This window comes from Micropterus salmoides, unplaced genomic scaffold (genome assembly GCF_014851395.1).
Source record: "Micropterus salmoides isolate LMB-PRFRI ecotype aquatic unplaced genomic scaffold, ASM1485139v1 Ms_hic_scaffold_1, whole genome shotgun sequence".
NCBI classification, from domain to species: Eukaryota; Metazoa; Chordata; class Actinopteri; order Centrarchiformes; family Centrarchidae; genus Micropterus; species Micropterus salmoides.
Window position 1 is genome coordinate 50,227,195 of NW_024040040.1, and position 13,304 is coordinate 50,240,498.

At 38.1% G+C, this 13,304-nt stretch overlaps 1 protein-coding gene across 2 annotated transcripts in view; it reads left to right on the forward strand.

Moving 5' to 3' along the window:
- The window catches only part of LOC119913122 (NLR family CARD domain-containing protein 3-like), a 28,741-nt gene extending 15,452 nt beyond the window's left edge, over positions 1-13,289 (forward strand). Inside the window, exons 6-9 of one of the 2 annotated variants that reach the window (XM_038732455.1) lie at positions 2,339-2,512; positions 8,291-8,464; positions 8,733-8,906; positions 11,225-13,289. In XM_038732455.1, the coding sequence (XP_038588383.1) occupies positions 2,339-2,512; positions 8,291-8,464; positions 8,733-8,906; positions 11,225-11,234 (532 nt within the window). In that variant the 3' untranslated portion in view covers positions 11,235-13,289. The remainder of the gene's footprint in view (positions 1-2,338; positions 2,513-8,290; positions 8,465-8,732; positions 8,907-11,224) is intronic. The other variant, XM_038732457.1, reaches the window with a different exon arrangement.
- Positions 13,290-13,304: the final 15 nt, after the last annotated feature.

Genomic DNA, 13,304 nt, shown 5'->3' on the forward strand with positions numbered 1-13,304 from the left:
TGGAGTTTATTAACTAACTAAGGTGACTATAAATGCGGTTACATATACATCAAAGAAATAAACAATGGCTAAACAATGAGAATGTGGGTTTCTATTGTGGGAGTATTTGACTCATATGGTAGCTAATGAATGCAATTAGATGATAACTCGGTTAAATTTGTCTAGGAGTTTCAATGATTAAATATACTGGACTAACAGACTATGGGACATCACTGATCACAGAATGCAGGTTTTGGTCTTACTGCGTGTTGCTTCTCCCAGCCGGGTGCTGGTCAACAGCCTCACACTGGCTGAGATCCGTGCGTTCTCCGTTAGGACAGCTTAAAGCCGTCGGCCAGTCGCTTTCTCTGCCAGGGAATTGCTCCGGAGGTCCGGCTTTTGTCGGCTTATTGAAGAGACTTGCAGTGGGGCCAACCCTGGCTCGAGTTAGCAGTTTGGTCGTTCTTTGTTACTGCTGGCGGGCCCACGTGGCTGGGTCCGAGGAGGGATCAGTGGAAGTTAGTTCGACGGATAAGGCTTAAAAAGAACTTGGTCGTTCTTGAATTAAACCAGTGTAACTTAACGGACTGATAACTTTCAAAAAAAACAAAACCAAAAGAAAATAAAATGCAAGGAAAGTTGTTGGAAACGAGGAAAAGTTGAGGTCGCTGCGCTTCGCGCGTGGCTTGAAAACGAACGAAGGGGCTGGGGTGGATGAATCAAGCTTTCTCTCCATCTCCTCCATGGTTCATCTCTCCTCAACATTCATGCAGAGGCAGGAAAACGGAGACTTGGACCCAAATGGAGACACTGTCAAGGAGGATGCAGTTCAAAGAAATTATTTAATAAACTAAACAGAGATGATAAACTATAATTTATCAGACAAGACTAAACTAAGCTAGACAGAACAGGAACAAAGCTAGACACCAGCACCAGAAACTGAAGATAACAAGATAAATCAGTGAAACATGCAACAATACTCTAGGACGGATCTGACAAAGTGAATGGAAGACTCAGAACGGCATGCATTATAAGACAGGACCAAGTCAAGACAGAGAGCACAGAATGAAGAGTCATGCAGGGACAATACACTGAAACAGAATTTATCGAAATTATGACAGAACCATCACTGGGTGGTCAGGTCCGCCCAGGGGCCGAAAGTGAGGGCAGGGGCCCTCTGGAGGCCGAGCAGAATCCTCTCTGGAGGTTCGGCAGGCCACTGCTGAAAAGGGCGGAACCCATCAGGAGCCCATGAATGAAAGCAAGACCTCTCCGGAAGTAATGCCGGCAGTGACCCAGCAGACCATGGAACCAGAGGCATGGCTGCAGGACTGAAACTGGACAGTCGGGCTGGAAACGGGCAACTGGACAGCTTGGCTGGAAACCGTCATAACCAGGCTTGCTGCTGGTAACTGGACAGGCAACACCCGGGCTGCCTGCCGGCAACTGGACATTACTTTACATTACATGTATTCATTTAGCTGAAGCTTTTATCCAAAGCGACTTACAATTGCTATATACACTGAACAAAATTATAAACGCAACACTTGTTTTTGCAAAAGGAGACTATAATCTCAGACCAAAAAATGGAAATAAAGTGTGGCCCCTGGTCAGTAGCCATGCCACTGGGAAGGCTGTGCAGGCGGAACAATGATTTTGCACAATTTCTCTAGCTGTGGCTGATTTGAGAAATTAAACAGAAGTGAGCAGTCTTATAAAAAAAATAGGTCCACAACAGTGCTGGCGGGCCAGTTCTGGGACCGTCTACTGCCGACCACTGCACTAGACAATCTGGCAGGGAGCAATTGAAAGAGACTGGTAAATATATACTGAGGGCTAAATTGGGAGAGGGGAATGGGAGAATTTGTGACAGAGAGCGTCATAAGTGCTGGGACAGGTGTTAAAGAGGTTTGTAAAGTTTTGTATTATTTATTATTTAAGTCTTCTTCTTTATTTTATATTGGCCAATTCTCTAGAAAACATCTGTCTTAGTATTTTTTTCATAAAATTATATGATTGTTATAAATTAGAAGACACCCACAAAATTAAAATACCAAATGTAGGGTTAGGAATAGGGGGTCTGATTTGAAAATTAAACTGGACTTGACAGAGATCAGCAGCATGTTATTAATCTGTGTTGACTGTATGTATGGATATGTATATTTTATGAATGTTGTGCTGACATTTGGATGATGTCTGTAGAAGGCTGACATTATGACGATCCACAAAGTCACTTTACTCATTTCAGGGAAAAGCTCATTGATTAGGACATAGTAATGTTGAGCTACACATTTAAAACCTTAACACATCTGATAGGATTATAAATTGATTTATATGTACATAAATTTTCTTTATTCAGATTGAGGTCTTGCAATTTGTCAGCGATCAGCTGTGCTTCTCTGGCCTCAGCTCTGAAGACCAACCCCTCCCATCTGAGAAAGCTGCAGCTGGGTCTCAACTACTTGCAGGATTCAGGAGTGAAGCTGCTGTGTGGTTTTCTGGAGAGTCCACACTGTAGACTGGAGACTCTGAGGTCAGACACCATTTTCTACGTCTGTGCTGACTGAGATTATTAAAATGTGAAAGTTGTGTTGACACCAAACTGCAGACATAAGGCTGATATTAAACTGATCCACACTGAGTATCTTAATGCTGAAGTCTATTTCTTCTTGTGAACGTGGACAGTGATTTAGTCCACTGACTATGGCAGAGCAATATTGAGCTACACATGAAATACTTTAATATAACTTAACAATTTCTGGAGTAAATTATTATAAAGATATATAAATACAATGATTAAATAGTCTCTCCTTCAAATATATTCATATATATATATAGCTTTTTACAACATTGTTATGAAGCTATAGTTTGTTGCTCATACTGCCTGAAAAGTTTAAAATGAAGATGCTTTGATTTTATGACCCCACTATTCTTTAAAGAAAATGTGTTGATATCTTTTGTTCACATTTCAACTAAATTTATCCTGAAATATTTGGCATCTTTGGAAACTTTGGGATCTTGAGTCAAATCTTAAATCAGTTTCTGTGGGTTTTTATTTGTGTTTGGCTGCACAACATGAGTTTGTATAGATGGAGCCACTGGTGGAGCTGGCAGAGTTTAAAAGGTGAAGTCAATGCGTCTTTATAAAAGTAGCAGCACGTTGTCATTAATATTAATTGAGAAATCTTTTTACCTTTTAGCATTTTACAGTTTTTAAAACCTGTTGAAAACAGACGCCCCCGGCAATGGGGTAGGGTCACAATCGCTGACTGAATTTTTTTATCTTTGCCGTTTTAAGTCCAAAATCCACCAATTTTGTTGTCCGAGTCTCAGCGGGCACCATCCAGATTATTGTGCAATACCTGGGAGCTGCTTGCCCAGGAAACGTGCCGCTTTGGAACACATGATCTTTTTCACCATTTTGTGGCCGACTCATTGGAGCTACATAGACATGCAGGGTACCAATGAAAGTTCTGCTCAAGCCGGATCAATTGATGCCCCCCCAAACACTGTGGATGTTCCATTCTCAATCTACAGGCCTGTAAAGCATGGGTGTGCTTTTGGGGACAAGAATGTTGATGAATATTCACTGTTTTTATCAATATTTCAATGCTATGTTATTTAGAACATTGTTGTATGAACAGAAAAAGGTTTTTTTGAAGATATCTCCTAATAAAAGCCAACTTTTAAACAGTAAATATTGCCAAAATATGGACATTCGCCTGGTATATTTTGTATGATAACTGTTGTATTTTAGTTTATTTTCATCAAATTACAGTTACAATGGATTTATATTCCTTAGCTTCTGACCTTTTAAAGGAGACCGGAATTAGGCATCTAGGCCAAATAAAGAGTTATTCTTGATTCTTTTAGGGTATGTTATTTTAGGCGTTTTTCCTGGAAAAGGTTGCCTGTCCCCAACAGGATAACCTGCATCCTGTTGGGTTCAGGTGTTTGGGATTTCCATTTTCTAAACTTCTACATTCTAAACATTCATTAGCTTTGAAGAGATTATTAAACACTGAATAATTTCAAGTAGGAACATTGTCTTCTAAAGTTACTTCATTTATTCTTTTTCAGATTGTGGGGCTGCAATTTGTCAGAGATCAGTTGTGCTTCTCTGGCCTCAGCTCTGAAGACCAACCCCTCCCATCTGAGAGAGCTGGAGCTGAGTAACAACAAGCTGCAGGATTCAGGAGTGAAGCAGCTGTGTGATTTTCTAGAGAGTCCACACTGTAGACTGAAGACTCTGAGGTCAGTTACCTTTTTTTTTATTAACTGTCAACTCTTCTAATCAGACAGAAATCTTACCTCAAATCCACACAAATGTTAACTTCAGGTTTTTCTTCAAATGTTAATTGCAGCTCACAGTCCAAACAGAACAAGGCTCTGCCTCAGTTTTTTAGATGCATGTGTATAGATGATCTTATATTGAAAACAAAAAATAATTTTCTGCTTAGGCACACTTTTTGAAACTACAGGCAATTTTTGCACAACTTTTCACACTAATTACAAAACCTTATACCAAAAACCCAAAAGATTATACATCTCTTGCAAAAGCAAACAATTCTTGCCCAACACTTCAAACTCATTTTTAAAATTGTGTTTTTGGATCAATACAGTACCCACAAACATACACACAAAAAGACACCATGATCATATTCTGTGTCAGTAAGGAATTCACAATCAGAATATTGATATGACAGTAGAAATGATCCTGTGCCTCTGGACAGAATACAGTAAAATTACAGAATGCAGGTTGTTCTTCATGTGCAGGTGTTTGTTACAGTAAACACGTAACAGCTACAGAGAGAAAAAATGCTGCTCTGCACTGATAACTGTGTGCCTTTAATTAGTATTGGCACATTGCACATGTGTGCAGACACAAACTTCATTAAATGTCTCTACAGCTGTCTATCAAATTTTTCTCATGTTTTCACTTTTTTTTATTATAACTCTGTTAAAAGCCTTGTCATTAGACTTTCACACTTAACCTGGAAAACATTACAGCCAATTCTAGTTTTTAATCAAGTTTAGTTCTGTCAACAGGTAAAGTCACAATTGTATTTGATTTTAATATTCATATGGATGTTGACAATGATAACCTCAGTAATGTCTCACTATTAGATTCAATTGGCTTTTGTCATAGTCTTCATACTGACTTCAACTTCATACTGACTACTTCAACTGAGTCACTGTTTTAACACCCTCAACGTTGTTCTGGCATATGGCATTGAAATTGAACATTTGGTAGTCTTTACACAGAATTAATTTTATCTGACCGCTATTTAATAACTTTTGAGTTCCTATTGAGTTTCCATTTTCTAAACTTCTACATTCTAAACCTTTTTCAGCTCTGAACAGATTATTGAACATAAAATGATTTCAAGCAGTAATGTTCTCTTCTTCTTTATTCTTTATTTAGATTGGGTGACTGCAGTTTGTCAGAGATCAGCTGTGCTTCTCTGGCCTCAGCTCTGAAGTCCAACCCCTCCCATCTGAGAGATCTACAGCTGGGTGACAACAAGCTGCAGGACTCAGGAGTGAAGTTGCTGTGTGATTTTCTGGAGAGTCCACACTGTAGACTGGAGACTCTGAGGTCAGACACCATTTTTTACTTCTGTGCTGAGCTTAATATGATGGGAAAATTGTGGTGACACTAAACTGCAGACATAACACTGATGTTAACAAATCTCTTCTTGTTGTCAGAATGGTACGTGTCTGTGCAAAGCTGTGTTAAACATTTATCCTATGTTAAACCACAATCCTACTGTGCACTTGTTTTACCCATGCATTTCAACTTGGTAACATTACTTACATCTAAAGTGATTTTAAGCTGGCTGTCAACTCTACTTGGCCTAACACTACAGGACTGCCTTCACTGCTGTTAACACAAAATAAAAAAACACCAATCTCAACCATAATTTTTACTGTGGATTTTATGCTTTTAGCACTTTTAGGCCCCACTATGGATTTTAAGTTTTTAGCATGTTTATGGTCAAACTGTGGTTAAGATGTCTGAGTGTGAATCTTGCAAACTTATGGAGTAGCGATGGTGCAGTGATAAGACAGATGCCTTTGTTGTGAGAGACCCAGGTTCAATTCCCCATAGTAACACATCCACCAATGTGTCCCTGAGCAAGACACTTAACCCTTACTTGCTCCAGAGAAAAGATAATCTCATCTTTCTCTTTTAAATTGCTTGATTTTATGTCTTTGTGTCTTACACTCTGTGATGTTTGAAATCTGGGGTGGGTCTTGTAAAGCACTTTGTAACTTTTTTAATAAGTGCTGTATAAATAAAGTTTATTATTATATTATTATTATCATTCAACTGATCCATTCTGAATATCTTAATGCTGAAGTCCAACGCTGGAGGGAGGACTATCCTATATAATGTAATAACTTCAACTTGATGAAAGCGTTTCAATTTGTGTGGCCTCACACACAAAGTCACCAGTGAAAGGAGCGCTGTCAGATTGGGTATCATTGGATAATATGTAATTCATGTGTAATTCAAAAACAAAAAAATTGTTTCTGTTATTTGTTTCAAAACAAAATAACCTCAATATGTATTTAGTCAATTTACATTAACAAATGTTAAAATACATAATTTCACATTATCCTTATGCACAAAAGCACAATTACAAAGTGTGGCTTACCATAAATCCTCATCTAAATATCTGAAAGTGACAACAGGATCCTTTTATAATGCTGGACTGGTGTGGGGGTTGGCAAGAACGTTTCTTAATGGTAATTTCAAGGGGCAAAGTGTCACCGATTAGCTCACTTGGTAAGATATATGACTCATAATTTTAAAATTGTGAGTTTGATTCTCATGGAAGACTAACTTTAAAAAAAAACAACTTTTTCATATTCCTCTTCAACAAAGTTGTTACGATGACTGATTCACATGCTCACAATTAATCACATGCTGGAGTGTGCGCATCCCGGGCGATTGGTCCACATTCATCAACCTATAGACTTTTCATTTCCCCATCATTCCCAGGGAGAGGAAATTCATCGCTTCATCGCTTCTCATTCAGGGGAATCCATTTAGCTACACATTTCCTGACAACTATTTCAGAACCTTTGAAATAGCCGTCAGGACATGTGTGCTAGATTCCCCCCCGAATCTGTTGGTTATCTTGGGAAAATGAAGTAAAATAAAGATATGAATCAATGGCCGCTTAGGGCTTCCATAATAAGGTGCCCCTGCGCACACAGCCTGGTTTTTGGGCCACACCCACGTATTTGCATACACTTCTCAATCCTAAATCCCAAATGCCCAATCCTAAATGCCGAAATGCATTGTTGAGATACACATTTAAAACCTTAATGGAACAAGAAAAATCTATACTGTATAATCATAATTTATTATTATTATTATTATTATTATTATTATTATACACTTTATTTATAGAGCACAAAACACAAAGGGCTTCACAGAGAAAGATGACATGAAATACCACAGTGAGGAGAAATATAAAATAAAAAATACCAATAAAATAAACAGGCAGCTCAGATAAAATCAGGATTTCTGATAAGGTAAGTTTTTAAAAGAGACTAAAAAGAAGACTCTGGCTCAGGTAGCCTAAGTTCCTCAGGCAGGTAATTCCTGAGGCCCTGACACCAAAAGATCTATCCTCGTTACTTTTAAGCCTAAACTCAGGAAGAGGTAGAAGACTCTTGCCCTGATCTCAAACCATGCAAAGGTTCATAGGAGGTTAAAAGGTACATGTTATGAAGAGCCTTAAAAGTAATCACTAAGATCTTAAAAGCAATCCTAAAACAAACTGATATAAAAAGGGTAAAACAGGTGTGATGTGATCGTACCTCTTGTTTTTGTTGTAGTATAATCAAGGCTCGATGAGATGAAAACTTCATCTTTGAAATTTAAAATAGATCTTATTTATGCAATATTTCTGAGGTGATAAAAACATGGTTGGAGAAGCTTAGTAATTGAACCTTGAGGCATGAATTGATTGAATTGAAACTTTTCAAGTCTACTATTGTTTTCCACAGCGGCAAGAAGCTGCTTTCAATTAATGTTTTGGATAATCTTAGAGTTAAAAGGCAGTTTAGAGATGGAACGATGTTTGTCAAGGATGGTAAGATCAAGTCCCAGTTCTTTTAGGACTGGTCGGACCCAAGTGGTTTGTGGTAAAGTAATCTGGGACACAACCAGTATATAGGAAACTGTTTAATATAGGTAGATAGATCGATCTTCAGCTCTGAACAGATTTTTAAACACTGAATGATTTCAAGCAAACATTGTCTGCTAAAGTAAAATCATTTATATTTTATTCAGATTGAGTCTCTGCAGTTTGTCAGAGATCAGCTGTGCTTCTCTGGCCTCAGCTCTGAAGTCCAACCCTTCCCATCTGAGAATGCTGGAGCTGAGTGACAACAAGCTGCAAGATTCAGGAGTGAAGCTGCTGTGTGATTTTCTGGAGAGTCCACACTGTAGACTGGAGACTCTGAGGTCAGACATAATTTTTGACATCTGTGCTGAGATTAATATGATGTGAAAGTTGTGGTCTCACTAAACTGCAGACATAAGGCTGATATTATACTGATCCACACTGAGTATATTAATGCTGAAGTCTGTTTTCTTCTTCAGTGGTTTATTCCATTGACTGTGTCAGAGCAATGTTGAACATAACTTTTAAAACCTAAATATAAAAACTAAAATTTACGCTGGATAATTAACTCTGAACTTTCTGAATTTACATTATTTATTCTTTATTCAGATTGTGGAACTGCAGTTTGTCGGAGATCAGCTGTACTTCTCTGGCCTCAGCTCTGAAGTCCAACCCCTCCTATCTGAGTATTCTGCACCTGGGTGGAAACAAGCTGCAGGATTCAGGAGTGAAGCCGCTGTCTGATCTTGTGGAGAGTCCACACTGTAGACTGGAGACTCTGAGGTCAGTAGAGTTTTGGATTGAGTCTATGCTGGTTTCAGCAGTATTCTACAAAACACAGTGAGCATCAAAGCAAAGATCAACATGGACGCTATTACAAAGATGTGTTGGATTAGCCTTCTCAGCATGTATAAACAACACACAGACATCTAATTCACTCTACATGGACAGCAAACTAACCATTATAACCATATTGCAGATTAAATCTATGCAAAATATGTATGTGATTTTGCACGAATCAAAGCTCTGTATACTTATTTATGTCCCATGTACACTTTATTTCTCTTTTTGCAATAAAGATTTAACATATCTCTGCCGCCACTGTAGAAACATGCAACATGTCGACTTCTATGTAAGAGAACCCACAGTGTATGTAGATAGAAATGACTCATTCTAAGGTAATAAAAACATAACAGTCCATTATGTAAGGTCTCAATACACTACAGAAAACATAGTTATGGTTGTTACATTCCATATCTGTCAATAGATCTTCCTAAATATAGCTGTGCTTTACTTAAGTATTTGTAGTTGTTGTTTCAATGACATTTAACTCCATTGCATTCTGCACGAGACCTTGTTACTCACCAAAAAAAAAAAAAAAAAAAACATGAAGCGTATCTAAGTGGAGCAGTAGTGAAAAACAAACATAAAACAGCTAATTTCAACTCTGTGCCAATCAACTTCCACCAAGTGGTGGATGCAAATCTTGGCAGGTAGTCTACATCGTCTGTTCTGACCTCTTAACATCTTTTTCAGACACTTTGCTGTGAACATTGATCAAATGCAGTTATCGCTGTGTATTTTTGCTGAATCTCAAGGAATGCTAGCCTACTTATACTCAGTGTAATAAAATATTGACGACTCTAGATGTTCATTAAATATATACTTTGAATCCTTTATCACCATTGATGAACTCCACAAAGTTTATTATAGCGTTTTAAGCAGTCCTATTTTGAGGTGCGTGCATTATTTACATAAAATAAAACACCTGCGGATTCTGTGATAGTGATCAAGTGACTCTCGCTCAGTGCTCAAAGTCTGTCAGCAGATAACAGGAGCTAATGTTAAGCTGCAGTGCATCTCTCTCTAGTCTGTCTGTCTTGCTAACCCTGCAGGGTAGCGCATCTCCTGGTCTGTCTAGCTTGGTTGCATGCCAGACTTTGTCTGACCAATGTTAAAGTGAAATACAACTATTTATTAAGTTTGATAAAGTGCAACTCAGAAAAGATTATCGCATCACGCATGAAAATGAAACTTGTGCATTCTATCAAGGAACATCTGTCGGACAAGTCCAGACAATACACGGATGTGATGGCACTCCTCAAAGGTGCACATCATTTGAATAAAAGACAGGGATCATCTGTCTGTCAAAGTTTATAGAGGCACATCTCTTAATAATAAGCATCACATTCTATATTCAGCAAAGTCATTGTACTAATAGTAGCCTATTTTATATTTGAAAGTGTTTTGAAGAAAACCTGGGGGAGACAGTTTGAATGGGTCTGATGGAGCTGAAAACAATTATATATAAATTGTATCTATAATTTACTTTATTTACTTAAATTAACATGTGTGGATTTGTAGTGAGATTTGTGGCTGATCACAAGTGTTTTCAGTTAGTTTCCATTTCCACCTCCTTGTCTCATCCTAATATACAGTCCCAAATGGCGTTCTGTGTCTGTCAGACCGTCTGAAGGGGATACTACCACAGCAGCAGAGTAATAACGCAGGCTAATCCCCCGCACAGTATAGGCAATACACACCTGTCCTCTTGCGACGCAGTTTTCCTTGTGATTCACTGTAAACTACTGTATTCAAACCTGTCTTGGCTGACTTTAAAAACATAGGTCATTTTGGTAAGATCAATAGATTTGAATGTGTAGTACTTTTTACTTTTAATACCAGGTACTTTTAACTTTTACTTGAGCAACATTTTTTTATGTTACTTTTACGTAAATATGAACATTTTGTACTTCCACCACTGAACAGTACTAGAGTACCTGCTAGTCTTTACACTGCATATGCTGCATCACTGGCTGACAGCTGATGGAAGAAGCTTCTCTGTCGCTGATTTATGACATTTATAAACAATGGTTTATAACTGATGAATTAAAAATGTCCTAATACTTAACAACTTCTTCATAGTGTGTAGATAATAAAGAATAAAACATTTATAACTGTGTTCATGAATGACTTACTATTGTGTATTAATGTATGAACAATTCTTTATAAATGATGAATTCCGTATTTACTAATACTTAACTAATGCTTTATAGTGTGTAGTTATTATAAAGTGCTGCCCTGTCTTCTTCTCTCATCAGATGGAAGTGATCTCTGTCAGAGTGTGAGTGATGAGAAAGGTGGTGGTGTTAAGAGAGGATCAGCTGTGTCCTGATGATCCAGAGAGGTTGAAGCAGCAGCATCAGCTTGTGTGTGGAGCGGCTCTGACTGGGCCTTGTTACTGGGAGGTAGAGTGGAGAGGAGAGCTTCATCCAGCAGTGACTGACAGAGGAATCACAACAGTGCTGCAGTCTAAACTGCTCTGAGATCAGCTCCACTGTCAGACACAAAGTCAAGTCCATCATCTGTCTCTGTATATCTTTGTGTTGCGCCTCCACACTGTTGATGATGGAGAACTGCCGTTAATTTTCACATTATTAAGTAATAAGCACTCCAGCGGGTGGTGAAAACTTCCTAACAAGATCACCGGCACCCAGTTACCCACCATCAAGAACATTTATCAAAAGTACTGCTTCGACAGGACAAGAAAAATCATCAAGGATGCCTCCCACCCTAAACTTGGACTTTTCACCCAGCTAACATCCGTCCGGCTTTACAGGAACCTACACTGTCGCACCAAGGGCTGTAATCTTGCTGAACTCCACACCTTCAATTTTAGCACCTTTGCACTCATAATGCACTACACACAGTACATGTTATTGCACTGTTCATATTTTAGTACAGCCTGAACCCCTCTGTTATAATGTCACTGTAACCAAGTGTATAACCAACTTATACGTTGTTATACTATGCATACGTAGATGTTGTTCATACTGTATATTCATCCATACATTTGCACTCTCTATTCGCTAACTCTGTCCACTTCTCCTCTATATGTTTTTTTATATATATTCCCATATAGTAGTAGTATGTATAATATCTGTATATTGTAAATTCACTGTACATATTGTAAGGTATAGCATAACTACACTTAAATGTATGTACGTAATTTGGCCCACGGGCTGCCTCTTGCCAACCACCGTTGTAGGTGAAACCAAACTGAGACGCACATTTTGAACAAAAAGAGCAGTGAAGCGTCACACCGGGGGGCGAATGTGTGAACAGGCACTGCACTTGTTCTCTCTAAATGTAACATGTTTAAAACACGCAGAAAGTGGGACAGGTAGAGTACAAGGAATTTCTTTATATTCTCTACAGATCATAATGGCAGGTCTACCGTCCACCCAGAATGTAAGTTTAGTAGGTCAGTATAAGAGCACTATTAGGTTTTGTTTAATATCAGAAACATTGACTGATGCTCCAAAAATATATCTCATTTTGGGGGAAAGGACAGAAAAAAGATTGATTAATACAATTTGTATTTATGTTGAAATTTACAAAATAAAATCAAATGATGACTATTTGATGACCTTTGATGCATAATATGTTTAAAATTTAAAAGAGAATGACAGTTTCAGGAACAAGTTTCACAAAGTTTTAGAAATGTAGACATTCTCATAAAAGACAACACAATTAAACTATTGCTATGTAGAAAGGCACAATGGTTTTGCGACTGCTTTCTCAAGGATCTTAGAGAGAAAGGAAGGTTAGGGCTAGTTGGCTATAACTCTGTCTTTTAAGAAGAGGTTTGATTACAGCTACAACTACTGGTACATATGGTATCAGTCTAGATTTTTGGTAGATAGTTTTTTTTCCAATTTAAGTTTCCTCTCAATTTTCATTTCAACTTATTTAAACAACCAGTATTAACTGTGGAAGGCTGTTCCAAAACCCTTATTAAAGGTGCAGTACAATGGAAAACTGTATTTCCCTTGGCATTGTTGGCAAGAGTTCAGGCCATGCAACTGATAATCTCTCGAACCCAAAATACCCCTGAAAAATGGCCAAATGCCAAGAAGCTCTAGATGTTTTACGTAACGTCTAGGATGTTTACGCCCCCAAAGTTACATAGTCCAGCCCACCAGAGTTAGCAGTCATAAGAACTCATAGAGCTGTAGGTTGTGCAGTGCAGTGCGTCTTATGGAAAGTGTTTTTATGGTTATGAAGGAAAGGTAAATATTTTCTGCTTTTCCCTCTGATGATTTATGATCAAATTGGATCCAGTTTCGGTAAAACCAGTGAATAAAGTTCCGCCCCTCTTCTGTTCTTCGGGGAAGTTTC